At 35.6% G+C, this 13,488-nt stretch overlaps 1 protein-coding gene across 3 annotated transcripts in view; it reads right to left on the bottom strand.

Moving 5' to 3' along the window:
* Positions 1-225: 225 nt before the first annotated feature.
* Positions 226-13,488, bottom strand: part of LCP2 (lymphocyte cytosolic protein 2) — a 35,492-nt gene continuing 22,229 nt past the window's right edge. For all 3 annotated transcript variants that reach the window (XM_013295245.3, XM_005232367.4, XM_027779707.2), the window contains 8 exons: positions 12,927-12,957; positions 12,284-12,296; positions 11,119-11,239; positions 8,784-8,833; positions 7,851-7,954; positions 6,914-6,991; positions 5,635-5,790; positions 226-4,893 (listed from right to left, as the gene is read on the bottom strand). In XM_013295245.3, coding sequence (XP_013150699.2) covers positions 4,771-4,893; positions 5,635-5,790; positions 6,914-6,991; positions 7,851-7,954; positions 8,784-8,833; positions 11,119-11,239; positions 12,284-12,296; positions 12,927-12,957 — 676 coding nt within the window. In that variant the 3' untranslated portion in view covers positions 226-4,770. The remainder of the gene's footprint in view (positions 4,894-5,634; positions 5,791-6,913; positions 6,992-7,850; positions 7,955-8,783; positions 8,834-11,118; positions 11,240-12,283; positions 12,297-12,926; positions 12,958-13,488) is intronic.

Here is a 13,488-nt window from a genome sequence, read left to right as displayed (position 1 = left end):
GGCTATGAGGGACTTGGTTTGGCTGCCCCTCCAGCTAAGGGCAGGGTCTGCTTCATTTCATTGCACCCTTGCTGAACACATACAGTACCAGCATGAAATAAACCCTTTTTCCCCCCCTCCCTTTTCAGCACTGAAACAGCTTTCCAGTGACGTTATACATGTAAACGTGCTGAGGGTGTCTGAATCTGTGAGGAGAGAGATCAGAGAAAATGGCGGAAGAGCGAGCCCAGGCATCAAGTATTTAATTTCAGCTCTGTGACTGACCAGCAGACATCCAACACTTGACTTTTTTTGTGTCTGCTTTACATGCTCCTTGCATAAATTGATGATAGAAACTGATTGCAATGACTTTTTATGAAGTTTTTAATCTAAAAAAATGTAGAATTTTGTTTGACGAATTCTTCATCACAGTTATAAATATCCTTATTATAATATTATTATAATAATATTATATGCCTAAAATTAAATTAAATGCCTAAAACATTTGTGAAACAGACTCTAAAAGAAAGTAAAATAAGTAAAATTCAAGATTTTATTCTACCTCAAGGAGAATTACAACTATTCGACCCCTTAGACTCTATTTTCAAATAGCACTAATGACAACATAGTCTAGTTATCATATTTATCAAATGTTATTATATATTTGATTGAGCAAGATATATATATAAAATATATGTTACTCCACAATAATTTGGAGTTTGTCCTTTTAGGATCTTTGGCATTGACTGATGACCTCAGTGCAAAGCCACTGTGTGAAGGGAAGGGAGACTTGGACAAAAAATCTATGTTAAATGTACGTTCAGGGTTTTTTTTTCTTATTTCTCAATGTGCTAAGGTGTTCTACAAAGTGAGCATTATTTATGAATATCACCCAGAGTTTTTCCAGATATTATTTTTGGAATTTTTGAATGATAGAGAGCTTATAACTAGGCCAGAAACATGATATGTGCCATTTCTTCTAATATTTTTCTTAAGGAAAAAAACATGCCCAAAAAGATTGTAGTATAAAATTCAAAATTCAAATTATACTTAATTTCAAACAGTTAGTCTTATTTGTCGCCAGATTTTTATAGGTTTTTTTTAGTTAAAAGTGAAAGGGAAGGAATATGATCTCCAAAATAAGCCAAAAGATAATTACCTGTACCGACACAAATGTTCCTGGGCAGGTATTAACAGATTCATTAATATTCAGTGCTGACAGTGACATTAATTTCTTTTACTCATGTTAGTGTCACAGTAGCTCCATCTTGTGGTTTACTAAATATTGCTTGATTATTAATTTTTATTTAGATTCTATAGGAAAAGTAAGGTTGGAAGCAAAAATGAAAAAATGCTGGTGAGGAGAAGAAATCTTAGATATGATTGATTTCATTGCAGTTGTTTGTAAGAAAAGAAAATGAACAGAAAACAAAAAATAAAGTCTGAGTGTTTAGTAGTTGCCTTCAGTATCTGCAATTTGCTATATCAAAGTGGATAATTATAAAACGGGGGAAGTGTTAGTTAAAATATTATTTTAGAAAATCAAAGAAAAAAATCATAAAGATTATGATTAGCTAAGTTTATGAGTTTGTGAATCATATGTACACTGCCAGTTATGGTTTGTTTCTGTTTCATACAGGTGTTCAAAAATGATGTTGCTGATCAGCAGTTTAACCTCGAAGCTGCGATTAAAAATGTTGAGAAAATGTCCAATGAGCTGAGGAAACTAAATGGTACTTCTGAGTTCATCATCCAGTTAAACAAGAAGCTGTTTAAGGCATCATTTTAAAAAGTGTGCAGTTGTGAATTATTTGGTTTTCTATGTCATGCAGCTGGGTTTTGATTTAACGAAACAATACAGTTGCTTTTTTTGTTTTGAAAAATTCATGAAACAGTAGGTACGTAGAAATGAAACATGTTAGTCAGCCATGGAAAAAAACGGTTAGATAGTCAAAGGCATTCCTCTGCAGGAACAACAGTCTCCTAATAGAAATATTACCAGTATGCTAATACCAAGCTTTATTTAACCATCTTGAAATAAACAAAACAAGGCAACCCTCCAAATTTTTCAGAGTTGGTAGGTGAACACTTCAAAAAGTGCTGTGTATAAATTGCCTTTCACTTAGCATCTACTATTCCATAAATCCCATGATGATACACTGCCCTTTGTCTTTCAGTGGAAAGCCAGCTACTGCTTTGTGACCTTATTTTGAATTTCAACCATCCTAAGAAAGCCAAAGATTTAAGAGAAGCTGAAGACAAAAATTGGAGTTTGACAGATTAAGTAATAACATCAATCTTCATGCATCATCTATTAATACTGCTTCAGTCTGAACTGTAAAATAATAGTACAGTTTCCTTCAGTTAGGCTATTTTTGTTTTAAATTGAAAATGTGGAGTGGAAAAATGCTAGTTTACTGGTTTTGAGAACTTTTTTTTTTTAACCCAGATTTCCCAAATTAAGCCCAGTAGGGCTGGGAAGACTGATATAATTCGCTAGAAAGGTCAGGAAACTGGGCATGACATTTTTCACATGTGGTTGTCTTCCCTTAAACAAAGATGTATTGGAACAGTAACAAAAGGTTTTAAATTACTTCAAGTCAAGTCATTGCTCTCTTATCTCAGTTGTGCTGTGGAAAATGGGTTAAGAAACAGTCAGTAAAGGAGGAACTGCAACTTGTCTCATTTGATCTGCCTTCCTCATTCTAAAAATGATGCTGAGGACGGGGGCCAAAGAGCGGATTACTTCTGGAAAACTGAAAGTACTTTCATTCTGGTTTTGGTGGTAACTTTCTAAAGCACCTAGCTGCAAAAGAAAGAGTGGTCTAATACTCTGCCCTGAAATCTTCTTGGCTCTAAATTTGAGTAGCCAGTATTTTTGTGTAGTTCATTGCAATTAACACTCGATCGTACTTTACTTATGGACATGTTTGAATATTTAGGTGTGGTTTTATTCATACAATATATGCTTATCTGAATAATTAAATCAAGATTTACTCTGCAGAAAAAAGCCCCATGCAGTATTATAATTTGTTATGCTGGTTTATATTTTGTTTCTCTTTCTCTAAGGAGATGATTTAAAACAAATATAACACAATTCCAGGCAAGGTATGGCTGGGTTGTCAGACATTTCAAGGCAGTGCATTGGAATAGAATTACAACCTCCAGCTCACATAATCAGTGGTAATATCAGGGTTGGTATTCTTAGTTTTAACATGTTTTTAAAAACATGCATTATAACTGACTTTCAGAAGGTTAGTAGTGAGTTTTGAAAAAAAAAATGGACTAGAAACAGGTTTTGTCTCCTGAAGTATTTTTAAAACTTTTTTTTAATTTTATTTTTATTTTTATTTTTGAGTCATGGTTGCATGGAAATGAAATGCACTAACTTTAAACTCCAGCACCTAGCTAAATATATTAGAAAGGAAGATAACATTTACAAAACATATATTTAAAGTAAAACTGTTTATGAAATCTGGTTAATTTATCTGAGAAGCTGTACAGATTACACGGAAGATAGTTTTCTGCCTTGAATTTTGGTTTAAGTGTTTCAAGTGATATACACACAAATGGCTTTAAAGGAGAAAAAGTGTGGCACAGCCTAACATAATTATCAGACCAAGGTCTCATCAGAAATCAAAGGTTACTGGAAAACCGAGGCAAAGAGTTGATAAATCCCAATTAACAAAGGAGAGGGGAAAACTCTTGATACAGTATGCTTCAGTGATCCTCTGTTGCAATGTATTTTAGAACTGAGAACTCTGATGTTTTTCTTTAAAAAATACAGTAAAAACAGAAGGCAGTTGTATAAGAGGAACTAAGCTTTGCCTGCTTGTCTCTGTCTGCTTTAAGAGATTTGGGTGTGTTCTGCCAATTAAGAATCGCATGATGATAATCTTGTTGATGTGCCTCCTATAAAAAAAGTAGTTGCTTAATTTGGAGTCAGAAGGACAAAGCTAAAGCAGCTCGAGCTCTTTGTTAAGGAGGAAGAGCTTGTTTCGGAGTGAGGTTAGGAGATACAGAATTCCAAGAGTGAGGTTAGGAGATACAGAATTCCAATTTGTGGGCTAAGACATGCCATCAGTGGTATGACAGAGAGAACATGATGTTTGCAGGATGTTGGTTTTTTTTTTCTAGAAAACTGTGAACACAGTTTCATGGCTGAATAACATAGACCCAAATCTTGACAGGCTGCTACATATAAAACACTGGGGCTTTTTTTCGGTGTTGCTGAAACCTAAGTGTCTTTAGGATCCAGGGTGGAGTCCTCATCTTTTCATAGAGGAGGCCATAGTTAGAGTTATTGGGAAGTATATTGTGGGGAAAAAAAAATCTGGCTTTTATTGTCTTTTGTCTGCTACTCATCTTTGACAAGGTTTGGGTCTATTCTGTATCACTTTAAATTATATAACTGCTGCTGCAGTTCAGATGTGAAAAATGGCTTACTTTTTTTTTCCTCCTTGGAAAGTAGATACTTGAAAGAAATAAATTGGTATTTATTTCTGGGTCCTCTAATTTCATGTGGAAATAATTTCAAGAATGTACAGCTATCTCGGAAGAAAAAATTCTCCTGTACTGTATGCTTAGTGGACAGTAATAAACACGTAGGAAAATCAAATTTTAGAGTACTGCATATAAGGCATAATTTAAAAAAAACATTGTCCTTTTTCCTTAAAATTAGAAAGATTTTTGACGACTTCATGATTTTAGTTTGCTGAAAAAAGAAATATCCTGAAGTTTACAAACTTCAGTAGGCTTCAATATTGTATGTGATCTTCTTTAAGGTCTGATTTAAATATGTCCTGCAGCGTATTTTAACATGCATTGATTTCTTGAACCTCTGTCTTTTCCATCGATCAGAAGAAGAGGTGTTCTTTGGAAGTAATCAATGATATCTGCTACAGAAGAAAAATCCTGTGGAATGGAAAAAATGATAAGGCTATGGCAAAAACCACTGGTGGTGTTAGTAAATAATAAAACAAGAAGGTTTTTTTTAAACTCTAAATATTTAGCAGTCTTATAAGGTCCACTAGATACTGTCTGATAAGCTGGTTTTGTTCCTGCCATAACCTGTAGCTCAGTAACTTAATCTAGTGTGTGTACAACCTACTGCAACTTTGTATAATTAATTAATGCACTCTTGGCCTGTTTAATACATGATGTTGTCATTCTGCCTGACATGATGATTGCATTTGAACATTCAAAATGTTGGCTGATCAATTCAAAGAGTTCTGACTCGATCAGAACTGCAATACATGTGCTGACCCGTCAGTCTGGTGCCAGTGAATCCAATGCAGTAGTGCGGGATGTAAGTAAATCAGCAGTCCAGGAGCAAAGCAGTAAATTTGGCAGATACAGATTTGCTCCCACCTGTGTATTTCTTTTATCTGATATATTAGTGGTAAATAAACATTCTCTAACCAGGTATCTGGATTTCTAATAGCTGTATTCTAAGGCTATCCCTCATTCCTTGAGCACAAACAGGTGAATCTGATTTTACTTTCAGCAGTAACGTATTCTATCAGGAATAGCTCCGGGACAATAAGCAGAATTCATTGGAGTAAACCAGCTGCCAGGTTAAGCAGCCTGACACTTAGGAATGAGGCAGGAAATACCTTAAGATGAAGGGGAGTACTGTGAAAAAACAAACAGTACCTCTTTTCCTTTTAAGCCGGTTCCTAACAAATATACGTGGTTTTGCTCCTGGTAACGAATCTGGATGTTGTATACTTTATCTCTGTACAACACCATTAGTACATATGGATGAGTAGCAGTTTTTCTTGAACTGTCTCTTACCAAGAATGTTCCATCCTGATGAAAAAACAAAAGATGAGAAATATACATCACTTCTGGATTTGGTCAGCGTAACAACCTTAACTAGAGCACTCATGCTTTTAAGTGTTGGGGTTTTTTTTCTTTCTGAAATCTCTTTCCTCCTGGTAAAAGAAGCTGCACTGTTAAAGAGTTTAGGTCATTTCTCAAATGTTTTATCTTTCAGTTTGCTACTTAAAACTTTCTGGTCTGATACAAACGCCGATTTTTAGGGAAGGGAGGAATGGTGTTCTGTGAGGGAGAGATTCCATTAAAGGAGGAAATAAAATGTCAAAGGCAAAATCTTACATCATTTCAGCCAGAAGAGAAGTTCATTTCTGGTAAGTGCCAATCAAGGTTCTTATGTGATCTATTCACAGACAGTCTCAAATAATGATAGTGTCTGTGTAATTTTGGTAAAGGCAGTAATATTCTCTCTCTCTCTGCTTTTCTTAATTTCAGATCTGTTTTAACAAGTCTTTCATTGAAACACCCTTTCTTAAAGGCATTGAATGTGGTCTCATAAGCTGGACACCTTAGTACAAGTCACTGCAATGCTGTACGCGTCATCCTCAGCTCATGACATGTGCTGTGACACACCACAGAGTAAACACGTTTCCACCGTGCTGGAATACAGCCTGGTTTATCTCCACGTGCACAGGTAAGCGTGGGTTTCATCTGTTTGAATCTGTACTTCATTTTGCTGGTAAGTATGGCCTAGAAGAGGGTGGGATTCATCTAATTCAAGCTATCTAAAACTTGGAACGTGCAAAAAATTCCTCAATGGTGACTAAGAACTAGTTCCAGAAAACAAGTAATCCTCCTTCGAGAGGTGAGGTGAAACTGCTTTCTGGAGACACGTAGTTTGTTATCTTGGACTATGAAAAACAACAGCCTTTGTGGCTGGTTTAAACTAGGTGTGGAGTTTTTATCCAGGTAAAGCTATTCAAGACGAATCTTCCACTCTAAACATCTACATGGGTGCCTTCACTCTTCCCGTATGACTGCAAGGACATCTAGCTAGGAGGTAGTGAGAATTTAAATTTATTTTTTTTTAAAACTTTTTTTTTAACATTTAAAATTAAAATTAAATTTAAATAAAAAACAACAATTTAAAGAGTACCTTGTTTATTTTTCGAAGAGCTGCTTCTGCTTCTGTCCGGCTAACGTAAGCAACGTACCATTCATCATTTAGGGAGTCCTGTGGGGTTTTGTGAGAAAGTCAGCTGCCAATGAATCAGCTTGTCATGTTAGCAACATACAAATAAGTAGAGAGAAATTTGAATGTGAGGGATATTTGTGTTTATGTGCAGAATCTCTGAAGGTATGAGCACCAGGGATCATACTAGTATATATATAATAAGTTCCACTACATAATTTTATAATAATCTTCTTACTTTGATGAATTTTAAAATATTACAGACCTAGCTATATTATGCCTTCAGGTAAGCTAGGAAAACAGATATTTCCAAATACTTTTCGTAAATAAGTAAAAAATAGATTTTAAGTGACATTTTCTCTTTTGTCTGCATGGGACACTAGCATCCTTTGTTTCTCTGGTTGTGATTGGGTTTTTTTTAATGATTTTATTTTGTTTTTCCTTTTTTGACTACCTCTGAGACAATAATGCAGACCCTGTGAATATGCCATGTATGGTTGCCCAGGAGTGTTATCACCAGGAGTGGTTTGCTCTAAACTTGCTGTAAAGAAGTATGAAACCAAAATGCACATAAAGGGTATGAATTCTTTACTCACCAAGGTTTTGTGGAAGGAGAACTGAATATGTAATGCTACTTGAAGGCAGTTATGCAAACCACATAATCCAGCAAACAAGTATTTTTCTTATTTTGTTCTACTGGGGTTTTGCTATTTTTTTTTTCTTGGTGAAGACAAAATAGGGCACTAAAGTTTGACACAGAGAAAGAAACTGAAAGTCTGAAAGTGCTTACTAACATCATGACAGTGACTACTAATTAGAAAAAACAACTTTGAAAAATGTTTTCCCTCAAAATCAGGAAATTTGCTGGGTTTAACAGTTATGATTAATGTTTGTTTTGTACCTCTTTGCCCTCCATATTTATTTGGTGAACAGTGTGTCTGCTGGGAATTGGCAACGGAGGTCTTACATCACCTGTGCCTCTTGAAGGAGATCTGCTGTTGTTGCCTTCAAAGATATAAAAGTAGAAAAAATGTTAAAATTGGGAAAATAATTTCATCTGTGGAGTCATATAGTCTACAATCTTGAGTTTATGAGGCATGAAGAATTTATATCACTCTGATACTGAGACATTTTGAATTGATTTGAAATCAGATTTAGGCAACTATATGAGAACCAAGTTCTTCACATAAACTCACCCCTCGTGCACAGGAACTTTAACTGAACTTTTGCAGTTCAGTTTTCCTAAAAATCGGATGAACTTGAAAAAGAGGTTACATCTTTTTAGCTTCTGTACCATAGTTACTCAGTTGAGAGCATATCCGGTTCCTTTAGACAGTTAGAAGTGATGTTAACTGCATCCCTTAACTTCTTAGCATGTAGAAAGTAAAAAATTTCACTGTAAAACATTGGCAGCTGTCACCATATAAAAAAAATATTTGAAAAGCAGTTGATTTCTAAGCTTCCTTTATTTTTTACTTGTTATTACAGGATAAATATGCAGCATATTTCACATGGAAAGTGTTTTCTCTCTTTTTTGAGAATATTAGTATACCACAGTGACTTGCAGCTGATGTTGCTGAGCTCTCAGTAGTGTTAGTTATATTGAAAAAGATGATTACATGAAGTTTTGATAATGGTTTAACTAGGCAGTAAGCCCAAACTTTATGGGGAAAAAAAATCTTACATTCAGACTAAGTTACACAAGCTGCCTTTCAGGAACTTGATAATTTTCTAGCATCCATAGGAAAAAAAATATTATATTAACTGCACTGAAACCACCTTTTAACCTTCAATCATTTTTTGTATAAAAAATGCAGGAATGCAAGATACAAACCTATATGTAAGCGTGGTGGTAGTGAGCCACTTGAAGGCAGGTTTCTAGCACTGTTAAAAAAAAAATAGTTGTCAGTATAAATGCAAGACTGCTATACAAGATTTCTTGGCTCTGAAGAACTGATCTGGACTTTGTGCCTGTTTTGCAGAATATGAGAGGCTCTTGAGACCTATGCAGGATGAGGATAGCCTTCTCTTTTTTTTTTTTTTTTTGTTTTGTTTTCTTTCTTTCTTTTTTGTAAGCAGATCCACCATTAAGTTTACTTGCAGCTCAGTATCTGGGAATAAGGTAAAGGCAATCACTAATGGGCCCCCAATTCTTCTGTATCAGGATCAATTCAGAAAACTCATTCAGCTTGTTGAGCTTTCATGGGAATGATGACTTTATTTCCCTAAAGCAGGAAGCACAGGCAACACCTTGCTAAACGTTTCTTTCTGTGGAGTTCCACTTGAAGAGTCATTTTTCTTGTGGCTTCTATAACATTGTTGATGACCATGCAGTTTCTCATTATTAATGTTGCAACTGTGGATATGGAGCTACTGGAGACAGTCCAGTAAAAGACTACTAACGTGATAAGGAACTGGAACATCTCACATGAGTAAAGGATGAGGGAGCTGGGACTGTGTAGCCCAGGAAAAAGAAGGCTCAGAAGGGACTGTATCAATACCTGAAGCTCCAGAGGGCCAGGCTCTTTGCTGCGATGCCCAGTGACAGGGCCAGAGGCAGTGGGCACAAACCGAAACACAGAGGGGTCCCTCTGAACATCAGGGGATGCTTTTTTACTGTGAGGGCAGCTGAGCACAGGAGCAGGTTACCATGAAGGGTGGTGGAGTCTCTGTTCTTGGAGATATTGAAAAGCTGTCTCGACACGGTGCTGGGCAGCCTGTGCTAGGTGACCGTGCTTGAGCAGGGGGCTGGGACCAGATGATGTCCAGAGGTCCCTCCCCATCTCAGCCACTCTGTGTGAGCTATGAGCTGACAGTGGCACAGAGCTCGTACCCACAGCTTCCGTGCATAACACTTCCAAGTGCCTATGCTTTCTCTCCAGTGGTTTTTTTTTTTCTTTTATGGTTTTTTTTTTTTTTTTTGTTAGAAATCTATCATTTTCTTTTATGGCCTGATCTCAAAACCCACATCCAAAATTACTCAAACTGAAGATTCCAAATCTTTGATTTTTTTTTTTTTTTAATTTCTGTACCTAATTGAGAACAAACTGCCTGCATGATTTTCCTTTACAGTTCATATTTCTCTTCTGCTTAAATGGACTGTACAAAGAGCTCTGGGATGAATATGTTAATTTTGTTTGCAGAACAAAACACCCTATCACAGCTTGATTCATGAGAGAGAATCAGCCAAACGAGGGCCTCTGCTAGAGCAAAATTTGGCAATGCTGTTTGAATATAAGCAGAAGTGTTCATCATAGGAATAGTTCATATTTGCATATGGCCTTGCTATTGCTACTGCAATATTTGTTCTGCTGGGTGTCAGCAGTTCCAGAGGATGATGGTAAGTGGGAGGAATTTATCAGAGACCCATTAAAAAAATACAGAGATTAGAAAATGAACTTCAGATTTAGACTGAAGGAGCCCGCTCTAACTCATGAAAGGCTAAGTCTGTTGCACACTACATCAGAAATAAAATTTTGATTAAGGGCTCTTCCATCCAGCAAACGAAGACATAACAATCTAATATTTGGAAGTTGAAGCTAGAAAAAAATAATAGTTGAAGTAAAGTTCGCAATTTTAAGTAGGAGTTATTAACCATTAGAGTAAAAATTAGTAGAAGGGTGGTGAAATTATTTTATATTTAAATTTAGAGGACTAAGGTTGTGGGGTTGTTTAAGTTTTGAAGCAATTAGTCACAGCTCTAGCACTTAGGCTCCTAGAGTGTGCAGAATCCTTTTAAAGAAGAAACTCTTTGACCTTCATCCTGCATAGCGTTGTAGAAGATAATCCCTTCCTTAAAGGGTATATCATTCTTATGGATCGTGCAGGTAATGGGAAAGATGTCTCAAAATGGAAGCATTGTACCATGTAGGCCCTAAAATACTTCTTTGACGTAAAACTGAGATATTTACATTTTTTCTTGGTTGCCTGATGTACACTATCTGCTTCACTGAGTACAGAGCTTCAATTATATGAAGGATTCTCCTGGATAGTAGGAGTAATACATATTAGCATATAGTGGGGCAAGGGTATAGCTTGAAAAATTATGGACTACTACAAGTAGTTATCTTGTGTTAGCCTGAAAACCCTGTAGCCATGTGCATACTATTATTTGCTAAACTGCAAAGAGGTTGAGATTCCAAAGGAATGGCACAATGAGTGAGACAAACCTTTCTGCACCAGGCATGCTGTTGGATCCTGGCTTAGGCAGAGGCTTGACAGATTTGCATGGGAATGTATTGGAGCTGTATGGGGGCAAAGATATCTGTGGCACTGGTCTTTGGGGTGCAGCTGTGGAGAGAAAGAGAAGGCATCTTAAAACTTACTGAGATATTCTTAAGTGAGGTAGAATGAAGAAATGCTGTCACATTACTGCTGTTTAATTAGATAAACATAATGGAGTGAACTATTCTATAAAAAGTCCTTGATATGTTAGTTATGGTTTGTAAACTCATATAGTTAGCTGAGAACTTAAAATTAAATATTAAAATTTAAAATAAACTGGAACAGGCTTGAGCAACATTTACATTTTCTGACTCCTGTTTTGGATAAGCCACAATTCAGATACCTTAATTGTATTAGAGCTGAAGGTGGTACAAAACCATGTGTTTTCTGTTATGTTGCTTCAAAGTAGTGGATTTGAGGTTACCTTTTTGAACTTAATTCCTTTCTGAGATTTCTCCCATGTCATCATAAACAACAGTATAAAATAAAAAAGAACAATTTCTTTCTGCAGTGTTCTCAGACCTGAATTACTGGTAAGAGGGGAACAGATTAACTGTGCTCTGCACAGCTTAAATAGCCCTGTTCTTTATGGGGTCTTAGAGGCAGTGATAATTTGTAGACACTTGGCCAAATATTCTGTTTCTCTTATGGTACTATTTTACCAACTTAATTTTAGGAACCAGGATTCTGAAGTAATTTATAAATGCCATTATTACATGAAACAAGTTCTGTTTTTGTTAGAGTAAATAACAACCCAGCAGGGTCTGACTGAACACTTTGTTGAAAACTGGGAGGATACCAAGTTTGCATGCCTACCCATTTGATGCTGTGTGTATATCACAAATCTTTAAAATGTAATGTATTTCAAAATAAGAAATCCTGCTGTCTTGTAACTGGCTGACTGAAGGAAGCTATTACCTATTGATTTCCTGTGTTTTGCAGCCTTGATATATAAATCTGCATGAGGTGCTTTATAAGTATTCTACACCCTGTCAAGACAGCACCTGCCTTTTTGAAATGGCTCTAAAGAAACAACTCTGATCATTATTTATTTTTTTTTTAGAACTAAGACAGACTTAGAGTTTTAAAAATCACTGTAGAAATACTTACCGTCTTCTTCTTCCTGGGGAGCCAAAAGAAAATAAACATTAGCGACATATTACAACACAGTTCTTAGGAATATTTTACAGATTTGCATATACCACGAATCTGGTATCTATAGTCGCTTTCATCTAAAATTCTGGGGTTTCTATCTTCATGCCATGCCACATAATTTTTAAATTTTTTGCATTAAAGTGCAGCTATTATTTACAAATAAACTGTGACATAGATGTCCCATAATGGATCTTGACCCAAAGTAGTCAGAAACTCTCAGTGGATGTAAACTTTCCTCATTCCTTCAGTAAATGTAAGCCCTCAGAGTTCTCTGAAAGTGAAATTCTTAGGTCAGCTTAAGCTGAAAAAGAAACCCTAAACTCCAATACACAGTGAAAGAAAAATCACTTCTCACATGTCCTAAAAATATTCTGGCCTTATTCTTCCTGTTATCTAAGATAAAGTACTTGGGGAATAAACTGAGCTTGACATAGAAGAACTGTTTAACAAGAAACACATGCTATGGAAAAGCCATGAGTTTTCTTTATAACTGATAAAAGAAATGAGTTTACGTTTTCCAGAATTATTATTTTATACAGGTATTTAATTTTATTACCATTCCTATACATTTAAATATTTGCTTTGAAACTATACTTACTTCACATTTTTTGTGAGGTGGCCAACCTTGCCTGAAATAAAACAAAGAAAACAAAACATACTTTGTAGCTGGAATATTACTAATTCACTTTGTGTGCATTAGGCCATATTTTCAGACATGAAACTATAGTAAGTTATACAGACCCAATGAATGCAAAACATTTTTTCCTCATAAAAATATTGGAGATTCTAATTTCAGCCATAATCTATGCTAGTCTTTAGCCCATCTTGAGTCTATCAACAAGGAAAATGTCTGATGAATTGATAAGATTAGAGCTTAAACCAAAATTTTTGCAAAGATGAAACAGTCTTGAACTCGTTTATAGTACTTAGAAACATTGCTGGAGCACATGATAAGCCTTCCAGTCTTTGTTTCTCTGATAAATTATCTGGTTGATTAGCAAATATCAATTAATTTCTTATTTTGTTTTGAGATCAGTCACACTGTTCAGCCCTCAAGTTATCGAGAAAATGCTAGAGATTGATATAGTTCTGCTAAAGAATGCTGTTTGCTATTAAGAAGGAGTTTTGCAGGCTAGTGAAAATCAATGGCAGGGAAGTAA

This window comes from Falco peregrinus, chromosome 8 (genome assembly GCF_023634155.1).
Source record: "Falco peregrinus isolate bFalPer1 chromosome 8, bFalPer1.pri, whole genome shotgun sequence".
Lineage (NCBI taxonomy): Eukaryota > Metazoa > Chordata > Aves > Falconiformes > Falconidae > Falco > Falco peregrinus.
This window is presented reverse-complemented; position numbering and strand designations above follow the sequence as displayed.